The 22,098-nt window shown below is 38.7% G+C and overlaps 1 protein-coding gene across 10 annotated transcripts in view; it reads right to left on the minus strand.

Moving 5' to 3' along the window:
- Nucleotides 1-22,098, minus strand: part of NCOR2 (nuclear receptor corepressor 2) — a 360,458-nt gene that overhangs the window by 32,519 nt on the left and 305,841 nt on the right. For 9 of the 10 annotated variants that reach the window (XM_063454317.1, XM_063454326.1, XM_063454322.1 and 6 more), the window contains exons 26-33: nt 21,146-21,250; nt 17,933-18,024; nt 17,242-17,396; nt 15,944-16,089; nt 13,202-13,291; nt 9,975-10,255; nt 7,611-7,974; nt 6,014-6,241 (exon numbers count right to left, since the gene is read on the minus strand). In XM_063454317.1, coding sequence (XP_063310387.1) covers nt 6,014-6,241; nt 7,611-7,974; nt 9,975-10,255; nt 13,202-13,291; nt 15,944-16,089; nt 17,242-17,396; nt 17,933-18,024; nt 21,146-21,250 — 1,461 coding nt within the window. The remainder of the gene's footprint in view (nt 1-6,013; nt 6,242-7,610; nt 7,975-9,974; nt 10,256-13,201; nt 13,292-15,943; nt 16,090-17,241; nt 17,397-17,932; nt 18,025-21,145; nt 21,251-22,098) is intronic. The other variant, XM_063454320.1, reaches the window with a different exon arrangement.

The following is a 22,098-nucleotide window of genomic DNA, read 5'->3' on the forward strand; positions in this document are numbered from 1 at the left end:
AAAAACAACTTGATTTACAAGCTGCTAGTGATAACAGAACATGCTCTAGAGAACACACTGACGCCTCGTTACTGGTCCCTTTGAGAACGGCATTCGGGTATTTTAAACGCTTAAGTGGGGAGGAGTTTTAAACCACGCCTGCAGCTGAATGCATTATCTGATACACAAACCATAAAAGGATAGTTTAACAGTATGAGAGCTATTCGCTATGGAATAGCATCTTCTTTTGGAAATGGTAAGAAGCAAAAATCAAATAAACAACAATTACAGAATTCTTATGCAGTATCATACTGACCCTCCAAATACACTTAATGGTCAATTATAAATTATTTATACACAAAAAAAGACGCACAGTCCCGCACACTGCTTAAAAATATAGTATAGAATTTGAAAGTGAGTGTTTCTACTAAAACCTTAACCCTTCTAGTCTTATAATGAGAATGTTTGTGGTTTAAAACCCCCTCCTATGCTTTATAATAAAAAAAAAAAAATAGTAGTAAAAAAAAAAAAAAAAATTATTAACGTTAATACACCCTATATGAATGTAAGATTGGTATTTAAAACCATATACAGTATATATTTGTTTTACGAAATATAAAAAGCAAACCTTGAAGAAGCTTTTACATTGTAACCGGAATTCTACCTAATAAAATGTGCACATGTTCTGTAAAACTTTACTAAATCCGGAGTTATATAAATTAACAGAATGATATAACATTGCTTGAATTTAATAAGACGCATTATACAAGCATTTTGGCTACTTACTAACAAAGTAACGCAGTACAAAGTTGTTCTTCAGATGTTAATTGGCTTAAAAGACATCTGCTCTCCTATCAGAAAAAGGAGTGAACAACTCCCTTTATCTTCACAAGAGTCATGTCATAGAACTAGAAAGTGAGTAACCCAAGGCTATGAGAACATCTGCACATGTGAAAACATTAGCATAGAGATGTACCATCTCCGCTCATTAAAATTAGTAGCAAACTTAAAGTGAAACGTGTTGATCACAAAATGTGAAAGTTGGATATGCTAACTATGCACTATATTGGAGAAATAGTTTAGCTTAAACAGGGATCAAACTTTCCAAACTCCACTAGCCATTGGCAAGTAAAAAGTCATCCTTCGTAAGTAGAAATTCACCCCAGGTGTGTGTGCGCACCATGGAGTTTTAAAGGAACACTATAGTGCCACGAAAACATACTCGTTTTCCTGGGTCTGTAAGATCCTTGGGTCCCCCTCACCTTCTGGGTGGCCCCCCCCGCCGGGCTCTAGGGGGAGGAAGGGGTTAATCCCGTACCCTTTCTCCAGCGCTGGGGACTCTCCTCCTCCTTTCCCGTCAACGGCTGAATGCGCATTCAGCCAGTCTCATATGGACGCTGGCGTCTTCTCACTGTGAAAATCACAGTGAGAAGCGCGGATGCGCCTCTAGCGGCTGTCAATGAGACAGCCACTAGAGGCTGGATTAACCCATTTGTAAACATAGCATATTCTCTGAAACTGCTATGTTTACAGCAGAAAGGGTTAATCCTAGATGGACCTGGCACCCAGACCACTTAATTAAGCTGAAGTGGTCTGGGTGCCTATAGTAGTCCTTTAAGTAACCTTAATGTCTTGAGGCAGAGTCCGAGCAAGTCCTTCCCATAGCCCCAGGCCATCATGAAGGCCTGCATCTGTGGACCACGGACTTGGTTGCTCATATAGGAGGCAGAGTTCATCCCTTGCAGGGGACGGTGTTTGATCCCGATTGACAGTTGCTGCCTGCAGCGCTGGATCCTCCGCGTCAGTGGCCAATGCACTGGGAGTACATGCATGTTGGTCTTCAGCCCGGGTATGCCCATCGTGGGAGGCTGCAACACTGCTGTGGAAGGAGCGCCCAGGGCGGGGTCCACTCTTCTCCCGCCTCTCTTCCCTCTACTTATTTTCCTCAACTGTAACCTTTGACGTCTTGAGGCTGGCTGATAGCTTGGCCCAGAAGCTGTTGAATGCATGTGTTCACGTGCGCTCTGTGCAGTCACGGCAGGGTGCTGTGCACGAGGAGATTGTTTGACCGCCATCTTGAGGTGAGCTGCCTTGTCTGAAATCTGCATCAGTATGGGTGCTTGGGGGCTGCTGAAGTCATAGACAGTCGCCAGTGGGGACTGGGATAACCCCACCGGTCCAGAGGGGGAGGGGGCAGAAAAGCGTTGATCGGAGAACTGGGAGAGCGGCCGTCTCACACAAGCTCAAGCAGGCCTCGATCGGGATACTTTGATGCCGTACGGGCTTGTGTAAGGTATCCCTGTGTACACCGTCAGCAGCTTAGCAGGTTGGTTAGGTCGGTGTAAGCATGTGGCCCGCAGTTATCCCCGGTTTTCGGCAACAGATGCAGGAGCAAAGGGTGCAGATTAAATCCAGTTTAAATGGACTGCCAACATGTACATTTTCTTCCCATGACAGTACACAAATTAAAGGTACACTATTGTGATAAGAATGCAATCATGTATTCATGTCAGTAGAACTGTAATAATTATTTAGCTTACAGGCCCCCCTATAACCAGTGTAAAAGGTGATTTTAGTCCCCGGTATTCCAGCGCCGCACTGGTCCGTCGTGTCTGGCTCTGCCCTTCGGCTTAGGTAATCAAAATGAAAGATCTCAGCCAATCCAATGCTTTTCTACAGGAAAGCGTTGGCAGGCTATTTAGCATCTCCTCATAGAGCAGCACTGACCCAGGAAGCACCTCTAGTGACCGTCTGAGTGATTGCCACTGTAGGTGTCCGTAGGGAGAAGTGTAAACAATGAAAAACCTGCAGGAACAGGCTATAGACACAAAGACAACTAGACTGGTTGTTTCTTTATTTCCCTTATTCTCAATAAAGATCCACGATAACACATTGTGGTACTCATGAGAGCTTTCAATTTGACTCCTCTAACTGAATAAGTTGAAATTTAATGCTGATAAGCTAATGTAGCCTTAGTGTCATGGTTCCAAAACGATATTTCCGTATAATAACCCCGAAGAGAGGCCTTGATAAATGGTTTAATCCAAAACATGGCTCCTATTTCTGTGTACATCCTTCCTCCTTGACATTGGTATCACATACTTGGTATGTATATTTGGATTCTAACTCTATAGATTGTGAATTCTTGCTATATATTGCAGACATGTTCACTGTGCAGTTATTTGTTTTTGATCTCTTTGTGTTTTGGCATTTAATATTTGAATGCATTTAAATAAAGATTTGCTTATTTACTATACTGAGGTGTTATTTTCTATTGTTTATGTACACCTTTGATAACATTTGTTTATATTGATATCTTTAGACCAAGGAAAAAAAACTGTTTTCTTAACCCCTTAAGACCGCAGGACGTACTATGCCGTCCTTATTTGGGCGGCTCTAAACGCCGCAGGACAGCCTAGTACGTCCTGGGCGGTCTTACCCCCCACGTGGACGGCGGCACATGGCCGCTGCAGATCGCGGTCGGGGGGCATGCCTGGCCCCCCAGGCAGCCCCCCTGTGCCTGGGGACCGCGGTCTGCAGCTTCCGATCGCAGTGACAGGCTGTCACTGCGATCGGTATTTACCATGTGTCAGACGATTTTAAAATCGTCTGACACATGGAGCCGCGGCATTTTCACTGTGCAGATCGCGGTCGGGGGACATGCCTGGCCCCCCAGGCAGTCCCCCTGCGGTCAGTGACCGCGATCTGCAGAGTCTGATCGCAGGGAGAGGCTGTCTCTGCGATCTGAATGCAGAGACAGCCTCTCCCTGTGATCTGATCGCAGTGACAGCCTGTCACTGCGATCAGAGTTACTATGTGTCAGCCTATTGGCTGACCCATAGTAACTGCAGGCAGGATCCCCCTGCAGATCACGGTGAGGGGCATGCCTGGCCACCCAGGCACTCCCCCTGTGGCCAATTACCGTGATCTGCAGGAGGTGATCACAGTGACAGCCTGTCACTGTGATCACTGATCCTGTGATGTAAAATCACTGGCTGACACTGTCTCTGCCCCTCTGCTCCCCTCTTAACCCCTTAATGTTACAAAATAAAATAAAATACAGTTACACATCAAATATACTTAGATCATTTATATATTATATATATGATCTAAGTATGTGTGTGTATATATATATATATATATAGACACACACATTTACACATACACTAAGTGTATTTTAATATTTATATATAATTATATATATATATTAATATCAAAATACACGTAGAAGGATATTGATTAAATATATACATAATTATAATTATATATATATATTTTATAATAAAAAAATATATAAATACGTTAAAAAAAATAAATTAAAAAATTAAAAAAAAATTACTAAAAATATATGTGTGTAATTTCGTTCTAACTGTATTTTGATATTAATATATATATATATTGATATAAAAATACACGTAGAACGAAATAATATATATGTATATACCTAAGTATATACGTATACATCACTATATGTATACCTATATATAAATAAAAATAATTGTAAAAAAATTATATACACATATATATATCCACACACGTGTATATATAATAATTTTACATATATTTATGTAATAATTTTACATAATTAGGTATCCTAATTAATTACAATTAGCGGGACCTGCCTAACAACCCAGGCCGAAAGTATAGGGAATTTAATTTGCTAGCACTATATTTAACCCTATAACTTTCCAAGACACTATAAAACCTGTACATGGGGGGTACTGTTTTACTCGGGAGACATCGCTGAACACAAATATTTGTGTTTCAAAACCGTAAAATGTATTACAACAATGATATCGTCAGGGAAAGTGAAATTTATTGCATTTTTCGCACACAAACGGCACTTACACTGACAATATTTTTGCTGTAATACTTTTTACTGTTTTGAAACACAAATATTTGTGTTCAGCAAAGTCTCCTGAGTATAACAGTACCCCTCATGTACAGGTTTTAGGGTGTTTTCAAAAGTTACAGAGTCAAACATAAGGCTTGTGTTTCAGTTTTTTCACAATGAAATTTGCCAGATTGGTTACGTTGGCTTTGAGACCGTATAGTAGCCCAGAAATAAGAATTACCTCCATAATGGCATACCATTTGCAAAAGTAGACAACCCAAGGTATTGCAAATGGGGTATGTTCAGTCTTTTTTAGTAGCCACTTAGTCACAAACACTGGCCAAAATTGGCTTTCAAATTAGTTTTTTGCATTTTTCACACACAAACAAATATTAACATTAACTTTGGCTACAGTTTGTGACCAAGTGGCTACTAAAAAAGACTGGACATACCCCATTTGCAATACCTTGGGTTGTCTACTTTTGCAAATGGTATGCCATCATGGGGGTAATTCTCATTCCTGGGCTACCATACAGTCTCAAAGGCAACGTAACCAAACGGGCAAATTTCAATGTGAAAAAACTGAAAAGTGTAACATGCTTTATTTGACCCTGCAACTTCCCAAAACACCATAAAACCTGTACATAGGGGGTACTGTTTTACACGTGAGACATCGCTGAATACAAATATGTGTATTTTATTGCAGTAAAAGCAAACAGTATTATGACATTGACAGTTAGAATGTCACATAGAACTAAGAAAATGTAAAAAAAATCTTATTTTCTCTCATTTTTTTTATATTGTTTTCATATTACGTTATGTTCCATACCTAAATATTTGATGTTAAATGAAAGCCCTGTTTCCCCTGAATAAAATGATATATAATAAGTGTGGGTGCATTTAATATGAAAGAGGTGAATTACGGTTGGACAGACATATAGCGCAAATGCCAGGTTTTGTTTACGTTTTTTTTGGATCACAACTTGTACATTTGGCTGCGGTCTTAAGGGGTTAAAGCTGTTACAATGTTAATGTTTAGGTTAGTTTGGCCATTATGCACATCCATTTAAAGCAATAAAGATTGCTTTGAGTGCACTTCAAAAAAAAAATAAAAAAAAAAAATGTTGAGACAAAGGTCAGAATATTTTGCAGACTAACATGTTGCTGAATAAAGTCTTAAATGAGTTCATGTCACTATACCTGCTTCCAATGGAATGCCTCTAGGAATCGCTCCAGGATCAAATGCTAAAGGTATGTGACCTCGATAGAGATCAGCCTGGCTTACTCCCCGCAGTAAGTGTTCATAAGTGGACATGGCATGGAGATGCTCTGGAACTGCAGTGTGAGGGGACTTGGCATTCGCGATTTCTCTGGGATTTGGGGTGCTTTTCCTCTCCTGAGTCACAGGCTTGCCAGACGTTATGCTCCCTGTGAATAATAACATGATTTAATCATTATAGCATGATACCAAACACAGAAGATGTACAGCTATAAATCAATAAGGAAATGGCAACATTTATTTATTTTAAACTGCTGCATAAAAAAATGAAAGGCAGAAAAGACTTGATACTTTGGTGAAACCGAAAATGCTTGGAGACAATCCAGCCAATTCCCTAAACTCATTCGCTCAACTCAGCAGCTCCCTATAGTAAACTAGGCCCAAGCAATAATTCAGAATCACTACTGACAGTGTTCAGCTAATAAGCCAGGAATTCATTGGAGATTCAGAGCAGCAATGCATGGAACAACAAAGCAAATTGTAATTGTACAGCGCTACGGAATTTGTTGGCGCTATATAAATAATAAAATAATAATAATAATAATTTCATAGAGCATGGTTTGAAGAGTTCTGTCCAAACAAAATGAGCTGCACCAAGTCAGGGCTTAGTAAACAGAACTCTTAGCAGCTATTACATTAATCATCTAGACTTTATATAATTTCCTATCGTTTGAGATTTAATCATACCCCTTCAGCCACTCTAACACATTCACACTAAACCTCCCACGCATCCAATACTATACACATATATCAACATACATGCATAGACAAATGTAACAGATTCAATTCTCCCTCTCCTACCTCACCTGTGCACCTCTGTTGGCAGTGAAGAAGGAGAGGAGACTATGAAGTCTGCAGCATTACATGCCACTGATAACTTGTAGGGATCAGGTTGTCCCTGTGTATTGCTGTGGCAAACGTATAAACGTAGGTACATTTCCTTAGCACCTCCATATAGCATCTTTTTGGATGTAGTGTGGGAATGCAAAGGAAGCCCTGAAAAGTGGTCTCTGACAAAAAACAACAGAGACGGTCCATTCTTCTTCTTCAGCTGTTGGGGACAAGTATATCTCCCCTCATAGAAAGGAAGACAAATTCACAAGATATTAAAGGACAACTGTGATCAAATTTGTGGCTTCACTTTTTTTTTTGTAATGTCTTTTACATTCAAAGAAACTAAAAAAAATTTCAATTATGTATTTTGATATTTTTGAGAAAAAGTTTCACATGCCATGTTGGGTTAGACTTTACTGCAATTTGACCAACTGCTGATCACCCTAAATTGCCGGTACCTGCAGTTTCACACAAAGCAACCATAACCGCAAACAAGTTAGGTCAGCCAGAAAAAGTGAAATTTTCTCTAAATAATCATTAAGCGTTCACTAAATGTAATAAACTTTTAAAAACTCAAACATCTAAGGAGTACTATATGCAACCCACAAGACATTTCGTCATCAGCTTAAATTCCAATTGAGGCCCAAAATGAAAATTAACTCCAATCCAATAGTAAATGTTTACCTTCATGCTGCCTTTGTGTTGACTCCCTTGTAGTCACAGGGGAACATCTGTTTATATGGCTGCTATAAGTTGCATTGTGTCCCATCTGGTGGTCTTCATAAGATAAAGGACTCTGCCTGTGCTTTCCAGGATCTGGTACAATTACTGGAGCTCCTCTTGTTATGGAGCCACCAGAATTAGTGACTGCAGTCGGTCGACTTTTCAGCACTTCTTCATAACATACTCGTTCCATAGTCCTAGGATCTTGCATAACCTCCATTGGGTGCATAGGGTGGTACGGCCGTCCCGAGCTACTGATTATAGATCGCACATCATGCTTTTTGGCACTTACAGAAGAATTGCTGTCATACTTCAGAGGTGTACCCTGCAAAAAACATTAACATATTAATACACACATTTCTGAAATTGAGTATAACATGGGTAGACATACTAGCTTACGATGGTAAGTAGATGATAGTAAATCAGTAACTGTTTGGCTGAATTCTTGCTTTGACATATAGTAAAAGGATCAATCTTACTGTATAGTACAATGTTACAAAAAAACCTTTTTACAGTAGCCTTAGACTAAATCTTTTGTCTTCCAGTCTAAACGCATAACCTCGTCTCCTATGTATAGTCCTGTTTATGAATAGATTTCCAGACAATGATTTGTATTGGCCTCTAATAAATCTGCATAATGCGATCATATCCCCTCTGAGGCGCTGTTTTTCCAAACTAAAGAGATTTACATTTTTTAACCTTTCTTCATAACTAAAATGCTCCCTTCCTTTTATTAATTTTGCAGCCTGTCTCTGCACTTTTTCTAGTGCCACAATATCCTTCTTTAGAGCAGGTTCCCAAAAGTAAACATAATATCACATCAACCTATAGATTACAATTATCTTCAGAAATTAATATTCTACAAGGAACACATGCCCACAGGAAGGGTTGAATTTGAAAAGCGGATTATCAAGAATAGTATTATTCATATATGACTGGGTGTCAGTTCTCAGTTGTGACCTTGAATGAGATGTGAATGTTCCTCCTTCCGACCCACTTCACAGAGGCATATTCAACTATGAACCCATGTGCAAACATATCCATAATTCTTATCACAAACATTGATGTTTAAATAACGTAATTATACATAACCCTGGCACCAGCTGCAAATAACAGGCAGATAACAGAATAAATAAGATGACTTTACATAAAATATAAGAACACTAGCCAGCAATACTGAGTTTTAGAGAAAATAATTTTATTTTTGACTTTGTATAAATCGCTTTGAAAGTGGTTAGGACTGCTAGCATTTTACATGTGATTAAGTCCTTGCAGGCTCTTGCATGCTAGAAAGTATTTGGCAGTGTGCATGGTTCCTTGGCCTGGCTCAGATCTTGCATTCTTGTGGAAATGTGCCTACTGACTCCCAAGAACAAAAACACTGCCTAAGGGCTTCCAGACTCCAGAGCCAACTGTGTTAAAGTATGCTCTGATCATTAGTCACTGCGCTTTAAGTGAAATTTCATAAGAGCCATGCTTTAATGCAAGTCCGGCAAACAGCTTTCAAATGCTAGAATTAGCAGGCTCCATACCACAAAGCTAAATAATCTGCTTTGCACTCAACCCGCAATGTACTGGAGGGCACTGCTACATATCAACTACTATTCCTCCTGTAAATCAGAACACATTCACTTTGTAGATGCAAAATATTAAGATTTTCCCTTGAAAGTGAAGGTTGTGAAACAAACAAAACAATAGATAATTGTTTTATTGCTCTTTAACCTTGTTTTACTGAAAGCTTTTTAATATTTATAAAGACATCAGTCACTCCTCTACAAAGAGAAGGAAACACTTAGGTCAGTACAATTTACATAACAGGACAAACACAGAAAGGGAGACTATGGCTAAAAAAAGTAATCTACCTGTGAAAGCAGCCAGTGTTTAAAAAGTTGCTGCAAAGTTCTAATACTTTTAATGTAAGTGACATGTTTAGTACATAGCACCCCTTTCTCGATTCATATAATTTCTACTCACTAGTGACAGAGGATTTGGTAATGGTTCATAGTCCCATTGCAATCTAGCAATACTGAAACCATCAGAGATTGTGGTCCCAAAGCACATGAAAGTTCAGTCAGTCACAAACGAAAACAAAACCCCAGATCAACAAAACAGGGCTCTCACCACCTTAGCTTCTGTACGACCAACTTGTCCTTTTGAAGTTACTTGTTTGCCCAACCATTTTACAACACATTATAAATAATAATAATAATAATAATAATAATAATAATAATAATAATATAGCTGGGAAATGAAGAAAATTCAGTAAAAAAAAAATAACATGTAGAACTTCTGTTCACTGTTGCTTCTAGAACAGTGCGTACACACCTGTGTGATTGACCCTTCTTTGTGTGACCTAGCAGTGGCCTGGATCTCAGGTGTGTGCCTCATTTCTTCCCTAGGGATCTCGTGGACAGACCTTCCTGGCTCCTTCACGGTTGCCACCATGGCTTCGTGGGCCTTTAGCTTCAGTGGGCCCGAAATACCATCATGTTGCCTAATTTTGAAACTTTCAGGCAGGCCACGCGGTGGAGTGTTTTCTCTCTTCAGTTGCTTGGCTTCTCTCCTGAGGTAGTCCTCATGGGCCTCAATGTAAGATCGAGGAATTCCTGGATAGACAACAAGCAACCAATAAAATTTCTATAAACAGCAAAGAAACCTTACTTGTACACATACTTACAGGTTGCAGTAGAATGGAAGAAGGAAGTATAGAAACCAATTTCACACATATATTCACACCCTGCTTTTTCATGTATAAATGCTTTGTGTTTCATGTACACAGTGGGGGCATATATAATAATTTATTATAAAATATTCTCTTGACAATTTACTGTTGCAGAACTCCAACTTTTGAAGAGTATTGTGAAGGTTGGAGTTCTGCAGCAGTTACATCATGTAGGCAGAGAGAACGGTGTGTGTTGAAGTTCAATAACATCTGGAGGGGCCATTGACACTGCATTTGCAATCATATCTGAAAATTGGGTGGTGGAGCAGTTTTGTCAAGGTTATTACACATTGTAAAATGTATTCTATGTAGGAACAACTGGTGTATCTGCAAACAGAACAGTGATACGAACAATCCATTAATACAGAGGTAGGCAACATTCGGCACTCCCCATGCTGAGGACTAGATCTCCCCTGATGCTTTGCAAGCATTATGAAAGATTTAGTACACAATACCTGGAGTGTCGAAGGTTGCCTACCTCTGCACTACATTTTCAAGAAATGCTTCTGCAAAAGTAGCCTCACAGGGCAACAAGGTCTTTTCGGGTAATCTTTGCAATAGATTTAATGTTTGAAAATGTGCACACACAAAATACAAAACACACAGCAGCAAAAAGCACAGTAATGCAGTTTAGAGTTCTAAACATAGTACAGGCACACCATAACATTTAATATATTTAACAAAGGAAAACAGCTAGATATATTAACATTATATAATATATTATATTACTGCACTGCTAGTGGTGTAACAATACAATGGCATTGGCTCATTGTCCTTGTTCTGTACTGTGCTGTTTGTAAGTGTATGGCTCACCTGGGATGAACTGAAAACCTGTTGGAGTGATATTTCAAAAGTACAACACTAAGTACCAGGTGACGAATGCATTTTTTGTTTTCACATTACCATTTCCCTTCCCACTCAGATGCTTAATATGTCTCAATGTTTCATATTCCCAAGAATTACTTGAAAAATATTGTATTCATTGAACCACACAAAGTTCTGTCAAGGCACCATAAGCATTTTGCATTATAGTAAAGTGAGTCCACTTTCATTACCGAGAGTGACATACAGCATCAGTGAATTGAAGAAAAAAAAAAATATGAATATGAAATATTTCACAAGAGGTGCACTGTTGCAGTCTATATATTCACATTAAAGTTTTATAATGATACATTAACAATTAAAATATCTATGTATGCGAAAATGTTTTTCAACTCCAAACCAACATATACACTGATCAGCCACAACATTAAAATCACTGACAGGTTAAGTGAATAGCATGGATTATTGCAATGGCACCTGTCAAAGGGTGGGATATATTTGGCAGCAAGTGAACAGTTGGTTCTTGAATTTAATGTGTTGGGAGCAGGACAAATTGGCAAGCAAACGGATCTGAGTGACTTTGACAAGGTCCAAATAGTAATGGCTAAACGACTGGATCAGAACATATCCAAAAGGCTTGTGGGATGTTACCAATATGCAGTGCTGAGTACCTACCAAAAGTGGTGCAGGGAAGGACAAGCGTTGAACTAGACTGGGTCATGGGCACCCAAGGCTCTTTGATGCACGTGTGGAGTGAAGGCTAGCCCACCTCGATCGATCACACCGAGCTACTGTAGCTCACACTGCTGAAACGCTCAGTGCAGGCCATGAAAGAAAGGGGTCAGAAAACACTGCATCGCAGTTTGTAGCGTATGGAGCTGCATAGCCACAGACCGGTCAGAGTGCCGATGATGATCCCTGTCCACCACCGAGTTCAGGGTATTGGCCTCCAACTTCCCCAGATCTCAATCTGATCGAACAAAAGTGGGATGTGCTGGAACAAATCCAATCCATCGCAACTTGCAGGGCTTAAAGATCTGCTACTAATTTCTGACAGACACAGCAGGACACGTTCAGAGGTCTTGTGGACTCCATGCCTCGACGCATCAGAGCTGTTTAGGCAGCCGGAATGGGAACCTACACGAATATTAGCCATGTGGTTTTAATGTGGTAGCTGATCAGTGTATGTGGTTACTGCAGACAGGACTAGTTAATGCATGTACAGAATAGCAAGTCTTTTGAACCTCGGAACCAACCCCAGTTGTTGTAGCACTAGTACTCCCATAATTCTGGAAATAGCAGTCCAACAACAGATAAATCTGCTGTAAAAGGTTCTTCCACCTACATTGCAACATCTTGTTCGGTGCTGTATAACTGTGAATAAACAGTAAACAAACACAAACATATATCCAATTTACTGTAACCTAACCTATATATTAAACCTAACATGTGGGTGCCAGCAGTGCCCATTCAACTTTCATTATTTTTTTAGATTTCAGACTGTACTGTATAAAATGCTTGGTGTACTGCCACTGGCGTGGAAATTATGAATTTGCAATTTGCTTGTCTTATGTTGTGGATGTTAACAAACCTGTGGATTGTGTGTGAAATATTAAAACAGGGTTTGTCAGTGTATTACTTTAAAAAAGGTTTTCCATTTAAATATGTGTTTAGAATTACTATGAAGTGTCTAATAAACTAAGCATGAAATGTCAGTGAGCCAACGTCTGAATGGACATCGTTTAGACGTTGTGATGACATACTGTGACACCAGAGATGTTTCTGAACATCATTTTTCATGTTTCTGAACATCATTCAGCTAGTTTTAAGGAGCCACTGTTCTCAATTGTCGCAATTCACAATGTTCAGTATGCTTAATGGACCCTGGCAATGCAGATTGTCAGATTTCCAACAGCTCAGGAGCCTTTGAGTAGGAGTCTGTAGAAGAGTCATGAAACCAACTTTGAGGAGCTTTGTTTTAGACACAGTCTACGTGTTTCATTATTACCCTGTGTAATGGAGCCTCTGATGTGTTGCTGCTGTTCCTTCATACTGTGGGGACTGTGTCTGTCACTTGGGATTGCTCTTCCTATTAAGCCTAGGTACACAGAAAGAAAGAGTCAATTTGGTATAAAAAGGGGCATCTGCAATTGGCTGTCTAATGTTTTTTTCTAATCTGATTTGACAACTAAAGAGGAATAGTTACATCACTATATTTTATATTTAAAAAAAAACTTTATCCCAGTCAACACTCTAGTTGTGGGTAGGTACGTGTATACATATATTTAACCAAAAAGCAATCAAAAGGGACCATACAAATCAATGTATGTGCACCACCATGTTTGAATATTTGTATCGATTCAGTTGTTCATACAAAACAATATTTCTAATGATCCGACTTGTTACTGAAAGATGCATTCTTTCGGAGAGAGTATACAATGATTCTCTTATTCCATATACCCAAGACTTCCACAGAACTGATAATGGTATAGTACAAGTGAGCAAAAATAAAAACCAAACAAAAAAAATCCAATGCCAAGCTACTGAATTTTTTCCTATGGTCAGTGTTCTCTTTTGGCTTGTGCAAAAACTCATTTGATCCGGCTTGTCCGAATCAAAATCCCTTTAATCCACACCCGTAACAAATTGATTCAATGGGAGTTACCTGTGGTGTATTTTGGACAAATCAATTAGTTTCGGTGTGGATAAAAACAATTTTAATGTGGACGAACTGGCTCAAACTTTTTTTTTGCAGAAGTCTGTTTTTTTTTTAGATTTAGGTTAGTAACATTTCACAATATAAAAACTAAACAAAAAAAACATAACCTCGTATTAGTAACATAGTAATTTTTTACTTTATGGATACAGGTGAATGGCTTACATAACACTGTACTCCTTTAGACATCCTTAAATAAAATCAGGTTTCAAATTGTCCATGTGAAGAGGGATAAATAGAGATGCTGCCCTACAAGGAACAGTACTCATTTTCTTATCTTAAATAATATTTTCCAATTTTGTGCCAAGGCAAGCTAAATCTAATTCTAAATATTTTCCTAATAATAATTAAATGCGCACGGACATTTAATTGAAAATGCATGGAATATAAGGTGTTAATAAAGGACTATCGTGGGGCGGGACCTGACCGCACAGCAAAGCAGACATGCCACTGCAGCTCCTGTGTCTTATTGCAAAACTCCACGATTTCTACCGAGCAGAGGCAGTGAATCGACAAATTATTGCTGACATACGAAAGAGGGCAGAACGACCTCCATGCCTAAACCTCATAAGTGGACTTTTGTACTGGTCTCGCCCGGACAGACCTCATGGCCGAGCAGCATGGTTGGGGTGGGGTGGTGGCGCTCTCCCGTCATCTCGACTACTTGCAAAGTAGCTTGGGTCCCTGTTCGTCCCGGCCCCCATATCATACCTGGATCATGTCGCACGCTGTAATATAGGCTCCAACCACATGGGGCCTAGCAAGATGGCGGATGCAACTCGACTGCCAGCGCCTGCATCCAAACAGCCCATACCCACGCAACTGGACTGGATATTTACCAGCTTCTGGGATCTGCTGGAGCAGCTCCTGTCACAGATGCCTCCTACCCATGGCAGGGAAGCGGAGTGGTCAGAGACAATGGAGCGGAGTGGTCCTGTCTGGGCCAAAGGTCACACGGAGACCCTTTCTGAGGCATTACCCACCTTGAGTAATACTGTCGCCTATCCTGTGCTTGGTGCTCTTAAATGCAGTCTCCCAGAGTAGTTTATAAGCATGGCACCACTGCCAATCTGCTATTTATAGATGGCACACCACATACTGCTGGTGTCCCCAGCACCTACTTCTTGAGACACACTCTTACATATATCTTTTTTCCCTTAGTTATGCTGTAAATGTTAGTTTTGACATTTTATTTTGAGGTCACCAACCTTTAATGGCCATGTCCCTAGCAATGTGGGTGTCTGCCAGGTAGATCCAAGCCTGTTGCCCTAATTTGATATCTGCATGCTTCTTATTAGTTCCACTCAACTACCATGCTTTGACCATATCTACCTATTTCTAAAGCATTGTTAACTATCATTTTGCTGTGTTTATTTATTTTAATTGTATAGCCAATATTCTGTTTTCTATGCAAACCATCTACAGTAGGCATATTAAACGTCTGTGAGTATCCCTTAACAATTAAACAAAGCCTATTCTCAACTATTAACATGTCTAGTAGTTATCTCATGATTGACTGCTTTAGTATTCTAGAATACAAAGACGTGTTTACCTGAAGCTACTATAATCTTTGCATTAAAAAGCGTGCAGTTTCATCAAAATGACACATAATGATATCTCTAACCGTTTATGACTTCATGCTCATGCCCGTTTCATTTTGTTATTCGATATTCTTGCATTTGCTGTTGTGGCAATGCGGGATGATTTGTACTCTTATGCACGAAAAATAAAGACTTACAAAAAAAGGACTACCGTATGCCGAAAGAGTCTAAGAATGTACAACTATATTGTGGAGTTTTGCATGCTGCATATGGGGTGCCGTAATAAAAAAAAAATATATATTTTTTTTCTTTAACAAGTATTGACTTTCAGTTACATATACAAGCAATTTAATAATATTTGATTTATTTGCCAAATCTTACTGGAGTCCACAGTTGTTTTAAGATATCAGGTAAAATTGCAGGTGAGTTTTTGGTTGGCAACTTAAAAAAAGGTCTTCAATAAAATTATGCTACTATTTATTTTAAGACTTACCTTCAATGGGACCACCAGGCAACTCACGGACCTGTAAACCGCGAGGTATCCTTCCTTCCATCATATCATAAGACCGTTTAGAAGCACTGGTGTCATGAGAGGCGCCACCTGTCCTGTTGTCCTCTTTGGAGTTCTGAGATGTTGAGCTGCCTAAAGAGAAATTCAATGACCTGGTTACTTGCATTATTTGTAATACAGAGTTGGTGAATAATTTCAAGGAGAGGAAATTGCACCATATTTGAACCATTATTACAAACATTCTAGGTCTCCTCTCCAAAACCATATACAAAGAAATTGGTTTGTTTCATGTTTAATGGGTGTCTGGAAGGAAATTAATGAAGGTGGTGGAATTGTAGCCATACAAAAACATTCTTTTTAGAAATGAGAAATCTGGGTTCTCTTCTGAAAGGAAGCTGCAACTGTTGCAAACAGGAGCAAGAAGAAGTTGCTAATGTGGAAAAAAAGAGGACTGTGCTGATAATGTGGCAGACATGAGGAGGACCTCACCAGAGTGACACATATGAGGATTATTTTGTTGCCACTGTGGTAAACTCAATGACTTGCTGCTGATGCAAACAAGAAGAGGAGACTGCTGTAAGAAACAAGAGAAGAAATGTGCCCCCAGATGGGAAGGTTCTGTACAGAGCAGGAAAAAACGGTCTCTATAATAATGGTGAGGAAGTTGCCATAGTAAGCAAAAGTGAAGGCTGTTTAAATAAGAGTAGGTGGCCTCTGCAATAGATTAAAAAAAAAAAAATACACAAGAAGTTCCTGTAATAAACAGAGCAATGAGGAGTCTCTTAACCCCCCCCCCCCCCCCAAAAAAAAAACCAAAAGAACAGGAGAATAAGATGGCTGCTCTAATATGGAGGAGAAGAAAGCTGCTCTAATAAATGAGAGATGGAAGGGACTCTACTATATAGGCTAAAATAGTGGCACCAATAATTAGTAGGAGAAAACTGCTCTGAAAACAGGCAACATAGCTAGGTGACTACATAATGAAGCGGTGTGAGGGCACACAGTGGGTAGGCCTGGTTTATGCATACAATGAATGTGGGACAGGCAATGCCTTGTGGAATATAATAAGGAAAGCACTTTAAACTTCAGAAATCCGAGGGGTGGGACTTCTTTAGGCATATTTGAACAGTACACCTCAGCTATGTAAGCATGAGAGCATTGTTAGCGCTATACATGATAATATTAAATACATCTCTAAGGAGAAAAAAAAAAAGTAGCTTTATCCAATCTAGCCATTTTTATGTTTTCAAGCAACACTGACAGAAAATATATATGTAAACTTGCCATCGAGGGATAGGACATGGCCTTTCTTGCCTTCGTATATGACGTGACCTTTGGATAGTGCCTCCTCTCGCATCCTCTCTACCCTTCCAGGACTGTCTTCACCCATGATTTTCGTTATAGTCCCCTTGTAGAGTACCTCAGCTGGAGTGCCCTGCAAACACAAAAATATACACCGACAGTTTAAAAAGAAACCATAAGGTCACTGGTTTGTATAATGCCAAGTAGCAAATCCTGCAAGTCGGAAACACTCTGATTTGGAACACCTTATGCAAAAGAAATTAATACTAGAATTACAGAAGTGATTTCAGCCTAGCAAGGTCTACTGGTTACTTGTAAAAAAAAAAAAAAAAAAAATTTTTTTTAAAGGACACGTTTCCAGTAAGTACACCAAAACCAAACAATAGAGTCCGCTGAAGTTGTTAAATTTTTATTTTGGTCATGCCAACTCCACGATGTTGTAACAAACTAGTACCTATAGACTAGGGGCTTGGAAATATATTTCAGTCTTTCTACACATCGATATAACCTGCACCTTCCTGACAATTACAAAATACACACCTCGAGCGTTCAGTTATTCTCATACAGAGGAGCATTGTGTTAACATTTTGGATTGGTCATTGCATTGTAAATGGGGAAAAAATATTTTTTCTTTTTCATTTGTGAAGTAAAACCTTGATATAGACTTACGTGAGTGATAGACCCTCTGTATGTTATTGGGTTGTCTTGAGAGGTTTTATTGCTTGGAACAACCTTGGTGAGACTCCCTCCTTGAGAGGTTCCTGGAAATCATAAAGGTGAAGAACACACGGATGTCAACTGGACTTGGTTACAGACGTTCTAAATGTTGACCGTTTATAAGCTACTTGAGGAAAGGCATAATACCATGTGCTTAAAGGAAAACTGTCCCTCATGTTATTTAAATTAAATTTAATAAAAAAAAAGTGTTTCTGACCAAAGAAGGCTGACCTCATGGAGCAGGGTATGTTTTTAAATTAATTAACTTTGATGTATTCATTACAAAAGAATATACAACAAAGCAAATTACATGTACGGTAATTTTGTTTCCCGTAATAAAAAAAATATTATAGATCTCCTTTAATTTATACTTTCTGTTTTTATTACCTGGCCTATTATAGTTTGAAAATACTGCATGTAGCAGTTGTGTACACCATACACAAAAGAAAACAACAATAAAAAAAAACAACAACCACCCCCTTCATATCTAATAATAACAAGCTGATGTACAGACACACAGTGGAAACATAATTTATCATGGGAATTGATCTGTAGGCTTTTACAAGAGTCAACCACCATCGATGTTCTATTTTATTAACACAGCTAGACAGACGTTGTCCTTATGAGATCTCTCTGCAGTTTGAGTAGTTAATGTTACCATTAAAAAGGAATTCATCAAAGCCCTAAAACTAGAAAGGCAGATATAGAAGACAAATGCAGGGAACAAGATAAAGGTTCTCAGTTTATCAAAATGTGGTCATAAAAGACACTATGACTTTAAAGAGAATGTGTCATCCCTAGATTTTATGGGTGACCGTTTAAGATAGCCATAGATTCTATCGGTAGACACTGCTGGTGACATCTTCATTTCAGCATACAGATTAAAACAGGTGTGCCCAAAAGGTAGATCCACATATGTTGTAGAACTACAACTCATATGATGCTTTGCATGCCTTTAGAATGGAAGCTGTAGTTTTAAAACATCTGGGATCTACATTTTGGGCACTCTTGGATTAAAACACACACCTAAATGAACCTCCTCATCGAATATGGTGTTCTTGAAATGTACAGAATGATGGCATAATACCATTCAAGTTCAAACTACAAGATCGTTTAACATGTAGGTGCACTGTAATAGTTGTGGGAAGTTGTGGGAAGTGAAGCACACTAATGGTTTGCGAGGCACCTGTGTTAAACACAGGTGCTGCCTTTCAATATTAATTCCTCCCAGGAGGCAGAGCCAATCATGTACAGGACCTTCCTATTTAAAGAGGACTCTCTGGGCCCTTTCTTGGTTTCTGAGCCCCTTAGTGCATTTGTCCTGTATTGAGTTCCTATTTTTAACCTGGCTTATCTTTTGACTAGTCTTGATCTTCTGTATTTGTGTATCAGACCTGGCTTGTATGATAACCCTGTTAGTGTACCAGATCCGGCTTGTTCGTTTACTTGTTCCAGTCTTTAATCCTAACCATGGCCTATTTGACTACATTTGCTGTTCCTTTAACAGCTGGTATTTTTTGTCCTGTACACCGTTTTGTTTATATTCTATTTTTTGTGGGGTATTTCTCTAGTATAATCCTGCTATTTTGTGGTTCCTGTTTAACGTTAAGCCCAACCTAATACACCTACTCTGTCTCATGCTTTGCCTTGTTAGGATTTCTGCCTCTAATCTTGCCAAGGGTTCACTGATCGATCCAGATATTAATATGCTGTATTTGTTTTTGCCTGCTCAAATCTGTATAGTTTTTGCCTAATGATAGTAGGTTCTTGTGTTTTTAAAAACTAGCATTATAGAAGGTCTGTTTACTAATTATCAAGACCGATCACGATATAGTGCCGCACCACGTGGTCGGACACAGTGGCTTTTGGGGATCGTATGCCAGGCGCGTGTGTGAAGCACTAGCTGTCAGAACTTACTATCAATAATAATAACTTTTATTGCAAAATGTCAATGTATTTTATAATGTATATGCGAATCCTGTATCATACTGATTGTAATGAATTTAACTATCTATATATACACCCAATGTACCAGGTTAACCATTTTTATCACCACTTGAAGAAGCCATGTGTTGGCTAAACACGTTTGGTATTTTTTGTTAACTATTATTGTGTTATTAAAGGAATATTGGCCATTTTACCTATTCTGTGTCATATACCTTTTTTATTTTATTATTTTAGTACAACCGGGTTATCCAGTACTTTGAAAAACTACTCAATAAAGAATCCCAGGTGGGGATTATACCACCCACGCCCACAGAACTGAGCAGTATCTCCTGCTCACACAAATGTGAGAATAAAACCATATTATTGACCATTTTTAAACATAATATTATACAGAGAGCACTATTTTTGCCTTGCTTTTTTCTTTTGGGACACCTTCACTTTGAGGAACTCGTTGAAAATATTGTCACCTACATCCTACCAGTGGGGGATCAACCCCACTGAATGAGAGTTACACCTGAGTTTGTACTAGCTCTACAATATGTGAGTAGAACTATTACATATTGATTATTCCCCTTTTATCTGCTCATGACATATTACACTATTTTAATTTCTTTTTCCTATGGTCATAACGGATCAAAAGAAACAGTGATCTCAAGACGCCTACAAACCAACTACAAAAAGGTCACATTATAATCATCACTGTACCTCATATTTTGGACTTTTTGTAAACTTTTTATTATTTTTAGCATATATTTTGGACTGCATATATTTCAGATTGGTTTTTATTATAAGCTCACTTAAATACCTTAATAAATATTTTTATAAGTGTAGCGCAACCTAATATTTGTTCTACACATTTCATGAATGTAACCATCCATTTTCCTGCCGACGTAGCATACCTTCCCTTGCAAGATAGATCTCAGGGGCACTGGTCTTTACAAGTTCTCAGACAGGATTATCCCCATGCCACCACAATTTCAAGAACTACTTATGAGTTTATCTTGGTATCAGGAGCTTGTTTTCCCAACATATTCCTCTCGGGACAAAAACACAGTTTCCTAGATTTCATGCCAAATGAATCAAAATCTCTAACAAATGCTGCAAATAACACTTATTTAAGTTTTGATTCACAATATACGTATGTTGCTGGCAAATTAAAAGGAAAAAAAAAGACGCCCAAATCATAATCATATGAAGAGGTATGGTAAGGTGCCCCACCTCTGAATATGGAGGTCTCCTGCGGTGTCTGCATTACTAGGTTCTCTGGCTGGCTCTGTTGGCTTCTAGGAGACAGCTGCTCCTGTTTCACAGGTAGGAAAGGCACTGCAAGAGAAACACTTACAATATATCTGTCCTGCTTAGAATTCTTGTGTAATTAAATACTATTACACCTGTGCATTCAGCATTGTGACCAACACTGCTGATTTAGCAAAAAAAAAAAAAAAAAAGAAAACAACAGGGATGATTTTTTTTCTTGCCAAAGCTAAATTTTCATTTGTGAATATATAGTAGTGAGTGGATAATTTAAACCCTGCCAACACAGTGGGTGTGTGTGTGTGTATATATATATATATATATATATATATATATATACATACACACACACACACATATATATATATACATATACACACACCCACTGTGTTGGCAGGGTTTAAATCATTAAAGATTTTTATGATTTAATGGCATTTAATGGCAATGTGTGTATGTGTGTATGTGTGTGTGTGTGTATGTGTATGTGTATATATATATACACACACACACACACACACACACACACACACACACACTGCAATTAAATGCCATTAAATCATAAAAATCTTTATCCTTTATGCAATTTTCTTACTGTTCCTGCTGTGGTTTTACCCAGCGCAGAATCGCATTTTTCCGCAATAGCTAGGCTTACTCACGGTCTGTACAGAGTGCTTGTACATTACACCAGCTCTTCGTCCAATGCAAAGGAGCTTGCAACGCTCAGTGTATACAAATGAGCAGACTATCAACCAGGGGTGGAGAGAGGGAAGGCTTTGGGTAAATAATAGAGTACATTAGTAGGTTATAATTTTCAATGAAACAGGAGTTTGGTTTTACCAATTGTACTTGGTGTAAGTTGCTTTATACATATATACAAAGATACATACAGGGAGTATGTCTCAATTCGGTGAAGAGGG

The sequence above is a fragment of the Pelobates fuscus genome, chromosome 5 (genome assembly GCF_036172605.1).
Source record: "Pelobates fuscus isolate aPelFus1 chromosome 5, aPelFus1.pri, whole genome shotgun sequence".
NCBI lineage: Eukaryota > Metazoa > Chordata > Amphibia > Anura > Pelobatidae > Pelobates > Pelobates fuscus.